We start from the raw sequence: 20,662 nt of genomic DNA, 5'->3' as shown, positions 1-20,662 counted from the left end.
TGCTTATTTCTGCTTGAATCTTTATTATTTCCCTATGTATTCTGGCTCTGGGCTTTATTTGCTGCTACTTTTCTAGATCCTTTAGGTGTAAGGTTAGGTTGTGTATTTGGGACCTGTCTTGCTTCTTTATATAGGCCTAAATTGCAAATGTGCTTTCCTTTTAGGGCTGCCTTTGCTGAATCCCAAAGTGTTTGGACTGTTCTGTTTTCATTTTCATTTGCTTCCATGTATTTTTAAATTTCTTCTTTAATTTCCTGGTTAACCCATTCATTTCTTAGTAGGGTGTTCTTTAATCTCCATGTATTTGAGGGCTTTCATTTGTCTTGTGGTTGATTTTGTTTCATAGTGTTGTGATATGAACATATGCATGGTATGATATCAATATGTTTGTACCTGTTGAGTGCTGATTTGTGACCCAGTATGTGATCTTTTCTGGAGAATGTTCCATGTGCACTCGAGAAGAATGTGTATTCTGCTTTAGGATGAAGTGTTTTGAATATATCTGTTAAATCCATCCAGCCCAGTGTGTCATTCAAAGCCATTGTTTCCTTACTGATTTTAAAGTTTCTTAGTATTATGGTATTATTATTGATGAGTTTGTGTTTGTGATTAATTGGTTTATATATTTAGGTTCTTCAAGTTGGGGGCATAATATTTACAACTGTTAGCTTTTCTTGATGATAAACCCCTTAATTATGACATAATGCCCTTCTTCATTTCTTGCTACAGTCTTTATTTTAAAATCTAGCTTGTCTGGCATAAGTATGGCTATTCCGGCTTTCTTTTGATATCCATTAGCATGATAAGATGGTTCTCAATGTGCAGGTGTCCTTAAGTCTCAAATGGGTCTCTTGTGGGCAGAATATAGATGGGTGTTGGTTTTTTTACCCATTCTGATACCCCGTGTCTTTTGATTGAAGCATTTAGTCCACTTACATTTAGTGCCACTGTGTTACATGTACAGTAAGTGTTTCTGGTGATGTTCTCTGGTCTTTTGTAGTCTTTGCTCCTTTGTCCCTCTTTTCCCTCCACTCAGAGATTCCCCCTTAATATTTCTTGCAGGGCTCATTTAGTGGTCATGAAGTCCTTTAGTTTTGTTTGGCTGGAAAATCTCTCTCCTTCTCTTCTGAATTACATCCTTGCTAAATAAAGAATTCCTGGCTGCATATTTTTCCTGTTCAGCATATTGAATATTTTATGTCACTCTCTTCTGTCCTGCCAATTTTAAGTGGACAGGTCTCCTACTACCCTTATGTGTTTACTCTTGTAGATTAAGGGCCTTTTGTCCCTACCTGCTTTCATAATTCTCTTTTAATCTTTGTATTTTGCAAGGTTCACTATGATATGTCATGGTGTTACCTGTTTCTGTTGATTTTGAAGGGAGTTCTCTGTGCCTCTTGGACTTGGATGCTTTTTTCCTTCCCAAAATTAGGGATGTTCTCAGCTATACTTTGTTCAAATAAACCTTTTGGCCCTTTTTCTCACTCTTCTTCTTCTGGGACTCCTATGATACGGATATTGTTTTGTTTCATGGAATAACTTAGTCCTCCAAGTCTTCTCTTGTGCTCTAGTAATTTCCTTTCCCTCTTTTTTCAACTTCATTATTTTCCATAATTTTATCTTATATTTCACCTGTTCTCTCCTTGGCTTCTTTTTCTTTTTAAAAAAACTTAAAATGGTTTTATCTATTTTTGAGAGAGAGTGAGAGCATTAGCAGGGGAGGGACAAAGAAAGCAGAGACACAGAATCTGAAGCAGCCTCTAGGCTCTGACCTGTCAGCACAGAGCCCCATGTGGAGCTTGAACTCATGAGCTGTGAGATATGACTTGAGCCTAAGTCAGATGCTTAATCGCCTGAGCCTCCTGGGTGCCCCTTTCCTATGCTTCTTCAGTCCTTTCTGTCACTGTATACAGTTTATTTTGCATCTCAGTTATAGCATTTTTAATTTTTTAATTCATCCTGACTAGTTCTTAAGTCTTTGATCTCAGCAGCAAGGGTTTCTCTGGTGTCCTCTGCTTTTTCAAGCCCAACTAGTAGACTTATGACTGTTGTTCTAAATTCTTGTTCAGATTTGTTTATATCTATTTTGAACAAGTTCCTGGCTATGATTTCTTCTTGATCTTTCTTTTGGGGAGAATTCATATGTCTTGTCATTTGGGCTAAGTTTCTGGGTTTTTTTGTGTGTGTTTTAAAAGCTTGTTATGTTTCATGCACCTGAGAGTATTTCTATATTAAAAAGGGGTCATACACTGTCCACAGCCTGGCACTTTAGAAAGTGTTTCTGATGTATGCTGTGTATACTCTGTTGTTGCATTTTGGCTGCTATTTCCCACTGGTGAATCCTCTGCAGAGCTTTTTCCTTCCTTGCAGTGGTGGAGTGTTTGGACCTTTAACCAGTGTGTTTACATTTGTTTATTGAAGTAACCTAGAAAAAAAGTGGTGGGGGGAAGCCTGATTACATAAAAAGGGAATAGGAAAGGGAACAGAAAAACAGAGAATCAAAAAACTCTAAGGCTGATTCCCCCCCCCCCAAAAAAAAAGGAAAAAAAGGAAAAAAAAAGCAGAAGAAAAGAAGGAAAACGAAAGGAATAAAAAAGCCTGATCTAAAAAAAAAAAAGAGAAAAGGAAGCGATAAAAAACAAATAAGAAACGATGAGCCTGATTACAAAATAAAAAAAGAAGAAGGAGGCAAAAGGGAAAAAAGAATTGTCTGTTCATGTCTGAGTGTTGCTGACTGTGCTCGTCCTCTGGAGGAGAGACTGGCTGCTTTGGCTCAGAGTCAATCTTGCCCCAGTAAATAAGCAGTTACCAGGCACAGAGGGGCAGGGCTTGTTGTAAGTGGGTCCTGCCTCCACTGGGGGCCACTGTGTTGTTCTCTGAAGTCCCAATGGTTGGTGTTGGGGGGGAAATGGCACCACCTCAGTCTCTCATTCCCAGTTGGTGATCTCAACTCCTGCTGTTCAGGAAGCCCTCACAGAATAGGTAGGGAAGTCAACTTGCCCTGCTCCATAACTCTCCTGCGTTTTTTCTTTAGTGCACATATGGGATTCAAAACCTAGAGTCTTAAAGTACTCAGCACCACATATACCCATTCCCCTTCTCCAACATAGAGCCACTCCACCATGCTGATGAAAGGTCTTTGACTAGAACCTACAGGGTTTTTTGACCTTGGGGAGGCAATAAACCCTCTTCCAAAAGTACTCCAGGAAGGGGACTATTCTCTCCCAGTATACTCCGGAGATCTCTACACCACCCTATGCACTCTGAGGCCAGCTCTGTCCTCCCTAGGAGCACATGCCACAGCTCCACTCTGGAGAAAGTTGTGCACTTCCAAAACCTCAGTATTTGAACTCCAAAAGATGTTTTCAAAAAAAAAAAAAAGAATGGGAATATTTAGTACTTCTCACTCCCCAGAGAGGTTTTCCTCTTGTGCTAACTCAATGCCGCACTATTTCAACCCCTCTCTCTTTCTCTCCCTTTTGTCTCTCCACAGAAAGGGTTTCCTCCTCTCCATGGTACCGCCATTTTTCTCTCCCTAATTCACATCCATGCACCTCTCACTTGCTAAGGTCTCTCCCTCCAACTGTGGAGATCCTTCTGCCATCCTGCAGATGGATTTCCTGGGTGTTCCAAGTAATCTGATCCTAATACAGCTGTGTTTGAGGGATGAGGAAAGCCCAGAGTTCCTCTACTTCTCCTCCATCTTAACTCCTCCCATCTCCAATACTATATTGATTAGAAGTAGCAAAACAGATATCCTCAAATTGTTCTTCATCTTAAAGGAAAAGCCTTCAGTCTTTCACCATTGATTATGATGTTAGCTGTGAGTTTTTCATATGGCCTTTATTACGTTGCAGTTTCCTTTTATTCTTAATTGCTGAATATTTTTATCATGAAAGTGTGTTGAACTTTTTCATATACCTTTCTGCATCAGTAGATGATTGTGTGTTTTTTCCTTCAGTGTTAATGTGGTGTGTTTCATTGATTTCCATGATTTCCATCTTTGAATTCCAGGGATAAATTCCACTTGATCATAGTGTAAAACTTCTTAATATGCTGCTGAACTGGGGCACCTGGGTGGCTCAGTCAGTTAAGTGTTTTGGCTCAGGTTTTGGCTCAGGTCATGATCTTGCGGTTCATGAGATTGAGCCCTACATTCGGCTCTGCACTGTCAGTGCAGATTCTCTCTCTGCCCCTCCCCTGCATGCACATGCTCTCTGTCTCTCAAAATAAATAAATAAACAAAAAGTCTCTAAAACATAAGCTGATGAACTGACTTGCTAGTGTTTTGTTGAAGATTTTTTTTGCATCAGTACTTGTCAGGGATATTGGTCTATAGTTTTCTGCTCTTGTAGTATCTTTAGCGTTAAGGTAATACTGACCTCATTGAATGAGCATTCCCTCCTCTTCAGTTTTCTTAAGGAGTTTGAGAAGGATTAGTGTTAATTCTTCTTTAAACATATGGTAGAGTGCATCAGCAAAGCAATCTGGTTCAGGGCTTTTTTTGTTGTTGTTGTGAGGTTTTTGATTACTCTTTCAATTTCTTTAATAGTTGTGGTCTATTCAGATTTTATTTTTCTTCATTTCTAGTGTTAGTAGGTTGTGTATAGCTAGGAATTTGCCCATTTTATCTGCATTATCCAATTTGTTAGCACACAGTTATTCATGGTATACTCTTGTGATCCTTTTTATTTCTGTAAAATTGGTAGTAATGTTCCTGCTTTCAATTCTTATTTTAGTAATTTGAGTTTCTCTCCTTTTTCTTAGTCAATCTAGCTGAAGATGTGTAAACTTTATTGATCTTTGTAAAGAAACAACTTTTGGTTTAATTGCTTTTCTCTATTGTGTTTCTCATCTCTATTTTATTAGTCACCTCTCGAATCTTTGTTTTCTTACTTCTGTTAGCTTTTGGGTTTAGTTTTTCTTCTTTTCCTAGTTTGTTAAGGTGTAAAGTTAGGTTGTTGATTTGAGGTCTTTCTTTTGTTTAAATATAAACATTTACAGCTATAAATTTCCCTTTTAGTACTGCTTTTGGCTCATCCCATAAATTTCTTTTTCTTTTTTTTTTTTTTTTTACATCCCATAAATTTCATATGTTGTGTTTTCATTGTCATTTGTCTCAGGGCATTTGTCTCCAATTATATTAGTTTGCTAGGGCTACCATAACAAAATAGTACACATGGGATGCTTTAAACAACAGAAATTTATATTCTCATAGTTCTGGAGGCTGTAAGTCCAAGATCAAGGTGCTTGCAGGGTTAGTTATCTCTGATGCCTTTCTCCTTGGCTTGCAGATGGCTCCCTTCCTACTACCTCTTCACACTGTTGTCCTTTAGTGCACATGCACCTTTGGTGTCTCTCTGTGTGTCAAATGTCCTTTTCTTATAAGAACACCAGTCAAACTGGATTAGGATCCACCCAAATGGCCTCATTTAACTAAATTGCCTACTAAAGATATCTCCAAAAATAGTCATATCTTAAGGTATTGGGGGTTAGGGCTTCAACATATGAGTTTTTTTTTTATTGTGAAGGGGAGACACAATTCAGTTCACAGCAGAGATTTTCTAATTTATCTTATGAATTCTTCTTTGAGCCATTGGTTGGTTGTTTTGTTTAATTTCCACATATTTGTGCATTTTCATTTTTCCTTTTTGTTATTAGTTTCTAGTGAATTCCATTGTGATTGAAAAAGATACTTTGTATGATTTCAATGTTTTAAAATTTATTAAAACTTATTTTATGGCATAACATATCGTCTATCTCAGAGAATATTCCACGTGCACTTGAGAGAAATGTGTAATTCTTCTGTTTTGGGTAGAGTGTTCTGTGTATGTATTTTAGGTTCAATTTGTTTATAATGTTGTATAAGGCCTCCAGTACTATATGTATCTTTTATTTGATTTCTAACCATCATAAAGAGTGGGACATTGGGGCGCCTGGGTGGCGCAGTCGGTTAAGCGTCCGACTTCAGCCAGGTCACGATCTCACGGTCTGTGAGTTCGAGCCCCGCGTCAGGCTCTGGGCTGATGGCTCAGAGCCTGGAGCCTGTTTCCGATTCTGTGTCTCCCTCTCTCTCTGTCCCTCCCCCGTTCATGCTCTGTCTCTCTCTGTCCCCAAAAATAAAAAAATAAACGTTGAAAAAAAAAAAGAGTGGGACATTGAAGTCTCTAACCATTATTGTAGAGATATCTATCCCTTCAATTATGTCAGTGTTTTCCTCATATTTTTTGGAGCTTGATGTTCGGTGCATATTATTTGTAATTGTTATTGACAGCATATAGTTGAATCATGTTTTTTGTTTTGTTTTTATCCCTCTACCAGCCTATGCCTTTTGATTAATGAGTTTAATATGTTGATATTTAAGGATCACTCATACAAGAAGAATTACTTTTGGCCTTTTGTTTTATGTTTTCTATATGCATTATAGCTTTTTATGTCTTATTTCCCTCATTACTGCCTTCCTCTATTACTGCCTTACTTTGTGTTTAGTTGTTTTTTTATAGTGACATGTTTTGATTCCATTCTCATGTTTTGGGTGTATATTTTAATAATATTTTCTTTCTGCTTACCATGACAACTAGATATGATGTTCTAAAATTGTAACAACCTAATTTTAATTGATACCAACTTAACTACATACAAAAACTCTACTTCTATATAGTTATGCCCCTGTTTGTTATTGATATCACAAATTACATTTGTATGCATCGTGTACCTAGTAACATAGATTTATAATGATTTTTATGAATTTATTTTTTAAATCCTGCAGAAAAGGGGCGCCTGGGTGGCGCAGTCGGTTAAGCGTCCGACTTCAGCCAGGTCACGATCTCGCGGTCCGTGAGTTCGAGCCCCGCGTCGGGCTCTGGGCTGATGGCTCAGAGCCTGGAGCCTGTTTCCGATTCTGTGTCTCCCTCTCTCTCTGCCCCTCCCCCGTTCATGCTCTGTCTCTCTCTGTCCCCAAAATAAAAATAAAAAAAACGTTGAAAAAAAAGAAAAAAAAATTAAAAAAAAAAATCCTGCAGAAAATAACTAGTGGAGTGTTAGGCTGAAGAAGTGGGAAACTGCTCTCATGTTTCCTGCTTCTTCATTCACAGCTGATTACAAACATTGCTTTTGAGCAGGCTGGGCTATAGGCTCTCCTTTCTGCCATTAATTAAACTTAGCAGCCTGGCCCTGTTTGTGCAGAACAATGATAGACTCTCTGAAGCTCTGACTATATTTAGGTGAGGAATTATTGAATCCTCCCAACCCTTCTGAAAAATGACACATGAGTAGGTGGCAGCTTCCCTGCTCACTTTCCTTCCTCAGGTCTGCTTTTTGTCAATGAACACACTTGGCTGTTTTCTGTGTGATCACTTTCGTGGCAAACCCAGCTTTTCCCAGCCTGCTCATTTGCTTTTTCCCTTCTGGAAATGTAGTTTGGACCAGTTAATCCAGGATGAAAACAGGACAGAAACAAGAGTCAGAAAGAGAGGGAGAGATAGATGAAGTCAGTAGCAGAATTTTGTACTCCTTGTTACTGGCTCTGGGTTCCCTGTCAGGTAGAGCTAGCTTCTGTGCCTGCATTGATGATGTCTACATGATATAGGGCTTGTGAAAGACTGAGAGAAAACCTCTTCCTCTACCACTGATAACCAACCATTACCTCTCCAGTGTGTCCTTTGCACTAATCATTGTCTCTTGTCTGGCCTTTAGAAGTGTGACTCTTCTCAGAAGTGTTAATATATCAGGCCTTCAATATTTTTAACATTCTTCAATACTTTTTTCTCAATAAAATGACATAAGCACTGTAGGAAATGTTTGGATCTATAAAGAACTAGGGTGTCTGGGCCTATGGAAATGCCAAATGTTTGGATCTATAAAGAACTAGGGTGTCTGGGCCTATGGAAACTATTATAGATGGGGGAGGGCTAGAACGTATTACCAACACTGTCCATCTTGTAGGTTGGCACAAATAGATCTTAACAATAGTGGCAGCAATGTTTCTTGACAATGGTGGACCTGAATTAATTCTGGCTGTTTAAAATTTACTGCTTAAAGATCTAAAATGTGGCTAATACCCAGGGCTTTGGGGACAGGGATTTGTTCCCTTCTATAACTGAAAGGCATAGTAAAGGGGGCAGGCTCTCTCTGGACCATAGGCACCAAGACTCTTCTTAACCCAGTGACTCTATTTCTAGGAACTTTTGGAGGCACACACTAAAACATCTACTAGGACTCTCATAATGTTTGTTACTTATATTAGTAAAAAAGTAGAAATTCCCTAAATTTCCAACATTTCCATCACGTTAAGCCTTATGTGGTGATCCATGTAATATACACTCATTTTATCTGTTATCCTCTTCTTTAGTTTCCAAGTTATTCAAATAAGTATTGGCCACTTAAATTTACAGGCATATATGAATTTTGCAAATTTATATCCACAGTTGTTGAGTCACTAGGGAAAATGGATACTGTTGAATTTTGTGAATTTTAAAAGCACCCTGGTTTATATGTGAAGTCATAAAAATGTCAGTGAGATTTCTTTTATCAGAAGGAGAAAAGGTCAGGAATATTTCATCAATATTTCATCAATATTTTCTACCTTAATTAAGCCAAAATGACCCTGGAATTTGTGTTTCTTGGGAAATCCTGAATCTTTTTTATGTGCAGTTTGTTAGTTTTCTATCCTCCAGGACAGCAGGTCAGGGGTCCTTTGCAATAACAGGGTCTGAAGGCCTCTCTGTGCTTCCCCTCTTTGCAAAAAGAAATTTACTTGGAACAATGGAAAATAATGTGTCGACAGTGTGAAATTAAGTTTTAAATTTCTGAAATATACTGAAATATTTATGGGAAATTTACTAGTGAAACATTTTATTTTTGGCTTTTTAGAATCATAACTCAATAATCAAAAGCCTAGAAACTACTCTCTGTATGTTTAACTACAATTATAAGATACTATGTGTACACAAAGTGCACTAGAAATGTTAAATAATGAAATCAGCCAGATGTGCCAACCAGAGAAAATACAAATATATTTCTGAGTTTTCCCTACATTGATTTTCTTCCTTCATGGCCACAAGGTGAATTCTCAGCATTGCACACTGTGGTTCTACTGTGAGCTGTGCTGAGAGCCTGTGGGTAGTACTTTCCAAGGAGCAATAGCACCTCACCCTTTTGAGCATTCTCTGCTCTTCAGAGGGTCGGTGGTGATTCTGAGCTCATTACTGATTTAATGCTTTAGAAAACTGTTTCACCGAGTCAAAAAGGCATCTCATGCAAATAAGCCACACCTAATGGGACTTAAGTAATTCATTATTAAGTATTTAAGCACTTCCATTGAACTGGGTGCCACTTAAGGTACCAGATAAAACAAGATGGAAATGACATGGTAGCCATTCATAAGAGGCTAAGTGTAATAGAAATCATTGAATCAATAGCTAAGCCCCATGCTTTCCATTTATATGTCCTAATTTAGTGTGACTTATTTAGTGAGTTTTTTTTCTTTTATCCACATCATACATCTGAGAAAATGGAAGCTCAGACTGGTTAAATAGTGTGAGTGAGGTCATTGTAATGGTCACCTCTCCCAGAAGTGCTATGTAACAAACCACCCCAGGGAGTAACAGAAAACACTGGATATTAGTTGACTCATTGAAGCATTTCTTTAAATGTACCTGAGGCCCTTATTCTTTTACAGTTATGAGACATGAAAATTTTAAAAGCCCAACTAATAGTGTAACCCAGTTTGAATAGCTAAAGGGCACTAATTAAATCCCTCAAATGGAATTAATCTTTTATCTTGTTTGTTTCCTCTGCTAGTTGGGGCATCTATTCTATACCTTGTTCTCTGCCATGCTCTTCTCCTTGGCTGTTAAAGCCCCTGCAGACAGAGTCCTCAGTCATCTGTGTTTCCCATTAAAAGTGCTCAGGGCTGCCCAGAGGTGGCATTCAGACAACACTTGGTGGCCCAAGACAGACTCCTTTCCTGACTTTGGCATGGAGTGGTGGGTATTGTTAGACACAGCTTGGGGCTTTGGTCTTATTTATCCAAGAGACTGAGTCTTTTTTTTTTTTTTAATTAATTAATTTATTTATTTATTTTTTAATATATGAAATTTACTGTCAAATTGGTTTCCATACAACACCCAGTGCTCATCCCAAAAGGTGCCCTCCTCAATACCCATCACCCACCCTGCCCTCCCTCCCACCCCCCATCAACCCTCAGTTTGTTCAAGAGACTGAGTCTTATTGTCTGTATCACAAGTTCATGCTTGAATGAGAGGGAGAAAGGGGGTGGAAATATTTTTCTTGGTTTTGTTCTGCATTTATGATCTGAAGTACTATTATTTCCCTGGGTGAGTGTTTCATGGCATCCACAGCAGCTCTGTGTTTCCTTTAGGAAAGAAAATGCACTAGTGTGTAAAATGACATATTATCAACAGTTAGGAATGAAAATTATTTCTGCAGCTTGTGGGCTCTGTTGTACCAGTGCAATTCTTTCCATATCAAAAGCTCCTATTTGGATAAGTTTATGGTGGCTTTTCCTCTAGTATAGGCCAGAACAGTGGAAGGGGGTCTCACACAGTGTGAACCTTTGCTTTGCTTCATTTGTGGCTTGCATAACCCTGAGAGACCCCTCCCTGCCATTTTATCATTTCATTTTGACCCCATGGGCCCTGACTTCTGCTTCTTGGAATTTTATGGGAAGCCATTAAGATATTTAAAATGTGTGATCTTAGGAAGTAGAATTTTCTAAGTATAGAAAGGCCCATCAGACTCTGAATGGTTTTCTCCATGAAAAGCTCTGTATGGGATGGCAAAGGTGGCTGGAATCTACTGTTAATGCTAAAGTATGCTTAAAAGTATCAACCCCACAGCATCTGGTTTTCTATGTGAGTTTTTGCTTTGCATTTCCAACCTGGTTTATGCTGGGGAGAAGAGTTGTTTCTAATTGTCTCTCCTAAAACTCCTGCTTTTTACAATTCAGGTATAACTTCTGTATGATTACTGAATCACAGGCATGTTCTTGGAGGTAGCCCCCAATTACCATTGTCTTTGTGTTGGTGATGCCTTTTCCTTCACTATGTCTTTCAGGTCTCACTCTTCTTTACCTCAGTTCTCCAACTCCAGGTCAAAAGATCCCTGCTTTACAGAAAATACCCCTTTGCTGGGAAATTCCTCACAAGAGAAAGGGTGAGTTTCCCCTACTCTCTTCTTCTAAAATTAAGAAATCTCTGAGCATTTCCCTTGTCACTTATGCTAGAAAATTTCTTCCTAAGGTATGAATTTTTGTCTGGCATGTTTTTGGTCTCTGCCAGGTCTTTGTCAATTCAATGTAGTATATATTCATGATTCTAGTAGTTGTATTGTGTGGCTTATGAATTTCCAAATAACCATGAGCATAACCCTGTAATGATTAAATAATACATGTGCACATTCATGATGTACACAGCTCTCATGGGCCATCTTACCAGGCCAGGGCTGTCAACTGGGGGTGAAGAAGATACTGTCCAGAGATATGTCTTTTGTTGTCACAGCTGGGGAAGGGGTACTATTGACGTTTAAGGGTAAAGGCCAGGGATGCTGCTAAACATCCTGCAATACACAGAACACTTCCCCACAACAAGAATTACCTGGCTCAAATGTCAATAGCAGTGAAGTTAAAAATGTATGATTTAAGAGAAAACTCTATTTCCTTCAAGTTTGAAGGTCCTACTGGGGACAAACCATGATGGTTCTGAAATCTCTGAGCAGAGCTGATCTGGAGGATAACTTACTCTGTCCCCTAGAATGAAGGGCCCTGGCCTAGGTATCCAAGCTCATCTCTTCTTCCTTTTGTGGACAACTTTTGGAAGCCCATACCACCTGCTCAGTATCCCATGATTCCCTATACATTAGAAACTTAGTGACATTGTCATGGGCCCTTCCTTTCCTGCCCTCTGAACCCATGCATTTGCATCAGCAGGCAGGCTGCTGTGTTACCTGCACTCATCTCCCTCCCAGACTCTGAGGAGCTGCCCACCCTCTCTCCAGCCTTATCTGCAGCCTGTCTGCATGGGGGTGGGGCTTCATATTTTACAGAGTAAATCAAAATTCTTTTGAGTACTTGTATACCATGTGGATTCCTGGTCTTACTTGCCAAAGACTCACCCCATTTAGATGTAGATTTATCACCTCCAAGTTCAGAGACAATATGGCTTCCTCCAGAAGATTCCTGATGATAAGCTGTGTCTCTCTAAAACGTTCCCACTGAGCCCTTTGACTAGAGGATCCTCCTCCCCTTCTGGCTCTCCAGGGCAGTCTCATTCAACTTCAAAGGGGCTCAAATGTCACCTCTTTTATGAAACATTGGTCCCCTCCTATCTCCCCACCAACTGCCTCAAGGGTTAATGCCTCTTCTGTGCTCTCAACACCACATTTATGCCTATACTTCAGAATATGCCCATATGTTCCATGGTTATGCCTACCAGCCTGTGTCTTCATCTTACATCCCAGTGTCCAGCACAGTCCCTGAAACCAGGAAGATAACTTATTTTTTCTCCATTTCTCCTAATAAATAACTTTGAAAACAAACACTTCATACATTGATTCCCTTAATGTTTTCCTTTGAATTACTTGGTAAACCATTAACGTTATTTTATAGCCCATGTTTCATTGGAAAAGCATAATGTGCAGCATTTGTACTGGGCATATGGAGTGCAGAAACATGGTCTGGGATGCCAAGCTGTGCCTCATGTCACAAAACCACTTCAGAGGAGCAGAACATGAGTCAGGTTTTGTTTCCCTTTTTTTCAGGGGTTTGAAGGCAGGTATGTGCAGCTAATGGTACAAGGGTCAGAGCATGCTCTGCATCTGCACTGACCAGCATAGTTACCACTCATCAAGGTGTTATTCAAAGTCAAATTAATTAAAATTAAATAAAATAAAAAATTCAGTTCTTCAGTTACATACTTTCAGTGACCAATGAACATGTGTGACTACCATACTGGATAGGGCAGAGAACACTCCTATCCACCATAGAAAGTTCTATTGCACAGCATTGTTCTAGAAATACTGATGTTAGCTGCCCTGTTGCTGCTTCTAAAAGAAGTTTCCTTAGTTCCAATTTTGGTTACAGTTGTATTTGTTCACCAGCTGGGGGTGGGGGGGTTGTGATATTATTCCTTACACATGAGTATTTCCTGGTCACAAACTGTATATTTTCAGTATTGATTAGTTTGTAACACTGTCAGCATCATTTATTATTGTTACATATTGGTTTCACACAGCCTAATTTGCATCTTTGGGCTTCTCAGTATGAATAAGAGTACTTTTTTTCTTGTTGTGAATCAGTTTGAAGGCAATTATGGGTATTCAGGAGAATCACAATGTCCTGTAGAGCTAGCTGGGCATGAGAGCCATCATTTGTTTCTAAGTTCATGGCCTTTTATGTCAATATTGTGATCCAATGAATACTCCAAGCAATACATGAAAACACTGGGCTTTGATGCAACCTCACTAGACTCAAGTGCATCTGTACTGAGCAGGTTGTTCAGAAGCCCAAAGATTCAACTAAAAGTCAATGGATATGTCTACATGTAATTTTGAGAAAAGTTTGTGATTCCTCTTGAATCATCCTTCTAGATATAGGTTCCATCCTTGGGATCATCTAGTCCAACACTAATGTTCTCCACTCCTGCTCATGCTCATGTACAGGCTGGGTGGAAAAGCCAGGTAGATCATCTTCCCTATAGTTCTATTATAGAAAGATAACTATACAGAAGAGCAAAGGTTTACACCACTCACTCTGCAATAGGACAAGTATAACAGCTAGGTATTGAGAATTGCAACATAATCAAAGAGAAAGCAATTACCAAAATGAGCTGGAGCTGGTCTGAGACAGAAATAGCTTTATTGTAAAGTTCCAAATTCAGAACAAACTGATGTTTCTTGAAAGTCCACAATTCATTTTGAAGACTTGAGTGACCCCAAATGATTTTCCTTAAGATAAGTGTCCTATGATGTCAAGAAAGACATATTTCTACTAGTTTGACAGCACTAAAATGTCTGTGGTCCTTTTAAAAACTAGAATTGATTCCACATTTCACACTCACCACTGAAATGAAATCTTGTTTTGGAGATGCTACTATTTCTGTGAAAAATAACTACAAAGTCTTGCTTTCCAGGTCATGGGGCATGCCTATTTGCCATCCAGAGTTTATCACTGCTGAAGAATCTTGGGGGAACAGCTCAGCTGAGTGGGATGGAGGATCTCTGCTGAGCAAAGACTTGGCTGGTTCCTCTGGATATGCCTCCCAAGAGAAAGGGGAGCTTCCTGACAGTGCTCACATCAGGTCCCATCTTTTGAAGCTGAGGTAGGGAGACTTTAAGTGCTAGCACTGGAACAGGGTGATGGTTGTATAGAGCATCTCATTTGTCTGGGACTGAACTGTGGTGGGGGGGTGTCTCACCCTCACTACATCCTTCCCAAGTGACAGAGTGAAGATGAGGAGGAAGGGTTTTCATATTTGGCCAAGTTGCACTTTTCCTGGAAGATTTTTAACCTTTTCTCCAGTTCCTGGAAGATATGTAAGGTGACACTGCTAATTGGCATGGATCTGTGAGGCTATAAGAGAGCCCAATTACAAACCTAAATGACTAACATCCTACACTCCTTCCTGTTTGTGATTCAGGGGTCTTCATGACCTTGAGGTTTGCAGATGGAATCAGTTCACTTCAGCAGTCCTCATGGTGTTTTAGAAGCTGATATGATCCCTTGAAGTTAGTGATAAAGCATGTTATTAAAAAGGTTGGGTGCATCTTTCAGGAAACTGTGTTGTTGGGCTGGGTGTGAGCTGGGAGCCTGAGACTGCGCACATGTGAGGAAAGGGGTTGGTGGTAGTAGTGGTGGAAAGGCTGTGCTTGTGCATGTGTAGGAGGTCTTAGGCATGTGTATGTGTGGGAGGGCTGAGAGCATTGTAGAGGACTATGCAAGCTGGCCAACCATTGCCGGAGCACCTTTACTCTCCCTGCTTTGTTTTCTGGGCTTCCATAGGTACATTTATTTAAAGGAAATTTCATGTTGAGACCAACATGTTTGAAAGTGGCATCTCCAGGGACAGAATAAGGCTTGGGGACCCTGGTAATCAGGTTCTCATTCCAGATATGTTCTGAGGTAGCTGAGGGACCAGCAGAGTCAGATACCTCTGTGCAACTGTCTCCTTTTCACCTTGAGTCTCCCTCACTACAGCAGAAGCCTGTGTGGGCTTCTGCTAAGATGGTCTGTGGCAAACCTCACTGATAGGTGTGAAGACACTATGTAGATATCAGACACTAGTGTTATTATTTGTCTACATTAGGGGAACTGTCTTTTCTGAAGCTATTTGAAGGGCTGATTACAAGTGTACCTATCTGTATGCCCAAAGTACACTTGACTGTTCCCAGAGAGGCCCACTGTCAATTATTCTATTGATCTTCCTAGCAATCTTGAGAGATAGATGAAGAAAGGGACTTCATGGAAGTTAAGGATTTTGCCCAGGGTCATGCAACTTGTAAGCTAAGGTGGGTATGCAGGGATGTTACCCCTCCCCATTTGTGCTTGACTATGGAGATATCATTTCCCAGCATGCTCCCCAGCCATGTATAGCTTTTTTCATGATGACTGGTCTCAGCTGTCTGCATAGATATGATAAATATTTGGTCATAGAATCTGCTATGAAATTATGTGAATAGTGTGAAAGTGTGTGAATAGGGATCTGGTCCCATGGGCTACCGGGACAGTAAGCCCTGACATCCTTCCTCAACTGGTTGGTTCATAGCTCCAGAGGATGCCAGGTTCTTCAACTGTCCTGTACCATGGAAAAATTAAACTTTACTTTCTGTAATTGCTCTATATTCTAGGATTCATAGAATAGTTTCACTGAGCTTGCCACTGAACTAAAAATTTTAGTGCTATTCTTTTTAACAGGTCTAAAAAGTACCATGTATGATCATTAAAGAAACTGTGAAAACATATTTTAGTTTGTCAGCTCTGCTGTATATGTCAGTTATGTAGAAAAATGTTTTTAGAATAATGCCTCTTTCTTTAAAAAACTATCATTTTGATTCCCATTTATTACTATTTTTTAAATTTGAGTATAGTTGACATATAATATATTAATTTTAGATATACAGCACAGTGTTTCAGCAACTGTCTATGTCATCCTACTCTCAACATAAGTGTAGCTACCATCTGTCACCATGCAACACTCTTAAAATACCACGGACTATATTCAGTACTATGCTGTACTTTTTTTATTCCTGTGTTTTGTTCATTCTATAACTGGAAGACTGTATTTCCTCCTCCCCTTCACCCCTTTTGCCCATCCCTCAACCTCCCTCCTCTCTGGCAACCATCTGTATTTATAGGTCTGAGTCTGCTTTTTGTTTATTCATTTGCTTTGTTTTTTAGATTTCATATGTGAGTAAAATCAAATGGTATTTGTCTTTCTCTTTTTGACTAATTTCACTTAGTATAATATCTTCTAGGTCCATCCATGTTGTCACTGATGGCAAGATCTTTTCCTTTTTTATGGCTAAGTAATATTCTATTCTATGTAAATATAAATATAAATACACATACACATGCACCACATATTTTATATCCTTTCATTTATTGAAGGACACTTGGGCTGCTTCCATAGCTTGGCTATTGTAAATAATGCTACAATAAATATAAGGGTGCATATATCTTTTTGAATTAATGTTTTTGTTTTCTTTGGGTAAACACCCAGCATTGGAATTATTGGATCATATGGTATTTCTATTTTAAATTTTTTTGAGGAATCTTCATACTGTTTTCCACAATGGATGCACTAATTTACATTTCCACCAATAGTGCATGAGGGTTCATTTTTCTCCACATCCTTATCAACACCTTTTTATTTCTTGTCTTTTTCATTTTTGCCATTCTGACAGGTATATAGTGATAACTTCTTGGATATCTTAAAGTGGTTTTGATTTGTAATTCCCTGATGATTAGTGATTTAGTGATACTGAGAATCTTTTCATGAATATGTTGGCCATCTGTATGTCTTCTTTGGAGAAATGTCTATTTAGGTCCTCTGTCCATTTTTTAATTGGATTTGTGTGTGTGTGTGTGTGTGTGTGTGTGCGCGTGTGCATGCATGTGTGTGTGTTGAGTTATATAAGTTCTTCCTATATTTTGGATATTAACCCCTTATCAGATATATCATTTGCTAAGTTTTTTTCCCTTTCAGTATGTTGCTTTCTGTTTTGTTGGTGGTTTCCTTCACTGTGCAGAAGCTTTTTAGTTTGATGTAGTCCCAGTAGTTCATTTTTATTTTTAATTTTTTTAGATTTTTTAAAAACCTCTGCAATTATTAGTTTATTAGTATCATCCAGGACTCAGATGTTCAGTATTCCTACTGAAATTACATAAACTAATGCAAATGGAAAGTATCCAAGTCAAAATTATATAACAAAACATCACTCCATCACAGAAGTGTGTACAATTACAAGAATGCTATTTTATTTTATTTTATTTTTTTTATGTTGAACTGGTTATATTTTATTTTATTTTTATTTTATTTTTTTTATTATTTTTTTTAATATATGAAATTTATTGTCAAATTGGTTTCCATACAACACCAGTGCTCATCCCAAAATGTGCCCTCCTCAATACCCATCACCCACCCTCCCCTCCCTCCCACCCCCCATTAACCCTCAGTTTGTTCTCAGTTTTTAACAGTCTCTTATGCTTTGGCTCTCTCCCACTCTAACCTCTTTTTTTTTTTCCTTCCCCTCCCCCATGGGTTTCTGTTAAGTTTCTCAGGATCCACATAAGAGTGAAACCATATGGTATCTGTCTTTCTCTGTATGGCTTATTTCACTTAGCATCACACTCTTCAGTTCCATCCACGTTGCTACAAAAGGCCATATTTCATTCTTTCTCATTGCCACGTAGTAAGAATGCTATTTTAAAACACTGGCACTTTAAGAGAACTATAATCTCAAAAACCACAAAATTGCCAAATTGTTCCCTAAACTGCTAAGTAGATAAACATGACTCTAATGAATGAGTTTGGGTTTCGTAAAGAAAAATCAAATTCAAATCCAATAGCTCCTACTGAAATACAAAGTTTTAAATGTCTTCTTCCCTCAGGCCTATTTGATTTATATAAAGGAGCAAACTACAATATAGGAAAATATACCAGATTTTAAGTGTGGTATACATTTTAGAAGTTGGTCCAATTAATTAAAAATACCTTTAATGGAGAGTCAAGTTTCCTAAGAAATCCATATTTAGATAAATAGGAGAAGACATTTACAGCCAGCACTTTTTTTTCCAGAGCCTTTTATGGGACTAATGTCAACAAAAAATTTAATATCGCAGGCTTGTATTTTAAGCTCACACTTTTGGGGATACATTCTCAGGTCTTCTTTAATGTGGGAACTGCAAATATAACTGCCATTACATGGTAATGGGTGTTAAAGAATGTAGAGTCCTCATGTAAAGATTAGAACATACTTTTCTCTTAGTCCTTTAAGGACAGACTTTCAAAATGTTTGATTCTACTAATCCCATGCTGTGAATAGACTGATTACTCTTCACTTTATATATGTGACTGGGCTATGTGAAATCTGTATCAACTGATCAAGACTGGAGTTTCAGTTATGGATGAAAACTATCTCAATTCAACTTTATTACCCTCATCATGAGTATGCAGGGTGTAGACAAAACTTTTTATCAGCTAACTATATGAAAAGATAAACACTGTAATAACCCATGTGATCCAAAATGGGCAAAAGCAAAAGACTAACTTCCCCTCAAGAAGAAAAATTTCAGATGTATGAAAAGGACAACAATACTAATAAAAAAATTGTATTTATTTAGAAGCATTCAGAATGTCAACAAAACAGCTGCAACTTTTTTTTTGCAACTACAGAGTGGTATTCAGTTAACAGAACAACTAAGCTGCATCAGAGACAACTGAAGATGAAAAAACTACCATCCCCGTATATAACTAATTTGTGCTGTGCACAAACAAGAACCTGCTTTAAATTTCCATGCCAATTTACAACCCCCATACTGTACCAGGCAAGGTTAGTGGCTATTGAAAATACCACCAGGACAGGGCTATCTAAAGACACACTAGGTAGTGTGTTAACTATACAAAAAAAGACACTGTACAGATTAAAAACAAATCCTACACAGCCTTACATTTCAATTTTTTTCTTTAAAAGGAGTGAGTTGTATACAGGGGGTTTAAATTCTTTATAGACAAGAAAGAAAAAACTGTGCTAGAACCAATTTATTCATCATCATCTTCTTCATCTTCATCTTCATCTTCCTCCTCTTCCTCCTCCTCATCTTCCTCATCCTCCTCTTCCTTCTTTTTCTTGCTTTTTTCAGCCTCGACGACTCCCTTTTTTGCTGTATCAGGCTTTCCTTTAGCTCAGTATGCAGCAATATCCTTTTCATATTTTTCCTTCAGCTTCGCAGCCTTCTTTTCATAAGGCTGCTTGTCATCTGCAGTGGTGTTAATTCCACATGTCTCCCAGTTTCTTTGCAACATCACCAATGGATAGGCCAGAATGTTCTCCTTTGATTTTTGGGTGATACTCAGAACAAAACAAGAAAAAGGCCGAAGGAGGCCTCTTGGGTGCATTGGGTCCTTGAACTTCTTTTTTGTTTCCCCTTTAGGGGGGATTAAGTTTTCATTTCTTTTTCATAATGGGCCTTGTCCACCTTTGCCATGTCTTCAAACTTTCCTTTATCTTTAGCAGGCATGGTCTTCCACCTCTCTGAGCACTTCTTAGAAAATTCTGAGAAGTTGACTGAAACATCTGGGTGCTTCTTCTTGTGCTCCTCTCGGCAAGTTTGCACAAAGAATACATGTGATGACATTTTGCCTCTCGGCTCCTTAGGATCTCCTTTGCCCATGTTTAATTATTTTCCTCAGCAAGCCACAGAGTCACCCAATGCCCATCTGGCTCTCACTTGCCCTGGCACTGTCTCTATCCCCAGTAGTTTATTTTTGTTTCTGTTCCTTGCCTTAAGAGACACATCTTGCCTTAAGAGACACATCTAGAAAACTGTTGCTATTGCCAGTGTGAAAGAAATGACTGCCTATATTCTCTCCTAGGGTTTTAGTGTTTCAGGTTTCACATTTATATCTTTAATCCATTTTGAGCTTATTTTTGTATACAATGTCAGAGAGTAGTCCAGTTTCATTCTTTTCCATGTAGCTGTCCAGTTTTCCCAGAACCATTTATTGAAAAGACTGTCTTATCCTTATTGTATATTCTTGCTTAGTTGTCATAGATTAATTGACCATGTAAGTGTGGGTTTATTTCTGGAGTCTCCATTCTGTTCCATTCATCTGTTTTTGTGCCAGTACCATACTGTTGTGATTACTATAGCTTTGTAGTATATCTTGAAATCTGGGATTGTGATATCTCCAGCTTTGATTTCCATTTAAAAAGGAGTTGTTGAATCAGATCTTGGAAGTGTGAAATGATTATTCATTAAATTAATTAAATCTAAGAGAATGCAAAACAAGACTTAACCATTTTGAAAATATCAGAAAGGTATTGAAAAAGATGTTTCAACATGACTTTCTGCATTCTACAAACATGTGTCAAGCACAGGCCATGTACCAGCGCCCTTCCACAAACAGGGACAGAGTACAAACACCCC

General features: G+C 38.5%; 1 protein-coding gene and 1 pseudogene across 1 annotated transcript in view; one reads left to right on the top strand and one right to left on the bottom strand.

The window, feature by feature from the left end:
- OCA2 (OCA2 melanosomal transmembrane protein) overlaps nucleotides 1-20,662 on the top strand; it is a 483,960-nt gene that overhangs the window by 83,122 nt on the left and 380,176 nt on the right. The window contains exons 3-4 of the mRNA XM_058736912.1: nucleotides 11,077-11,175; nucleotides 14,148-14,336. Of these exons, the coding sequence (XP_058592895.1) occupies nucleotides 11,077-11,175; nucleotides 14,148-14,336 (288 nt within the window). The remainder of the gene's footprint in view (nucleotides 1-11,076; nucleotides 11,176-14,147; nucleotides 14,337-20,662) is intronic.
- Nucleotides 19,275-19,937, bottom strand: LOC131516201 (high mobility group protein B1-like; annotated as a pseudogene).

This window comes from Neofelis nebulosa, chromosome 7 (assembly GCF_028018385.1).
Source record: "Neofelis nebulosa isolate mNeoNeb1 chromosome 7, mNeoNeb1.pri, whole genome shotgun sequence".
NCBI lineage: Eukaryota > Metazoa > Chordata > Mammalia > Carnivora > Felidae > Neofelis > Neofelis nebulosa.
The sequence above is the reverse complement of the archived record's forward strand: the minus strand, read 5'-3'. Positions and strand labels throughout refer to the sequence as shown.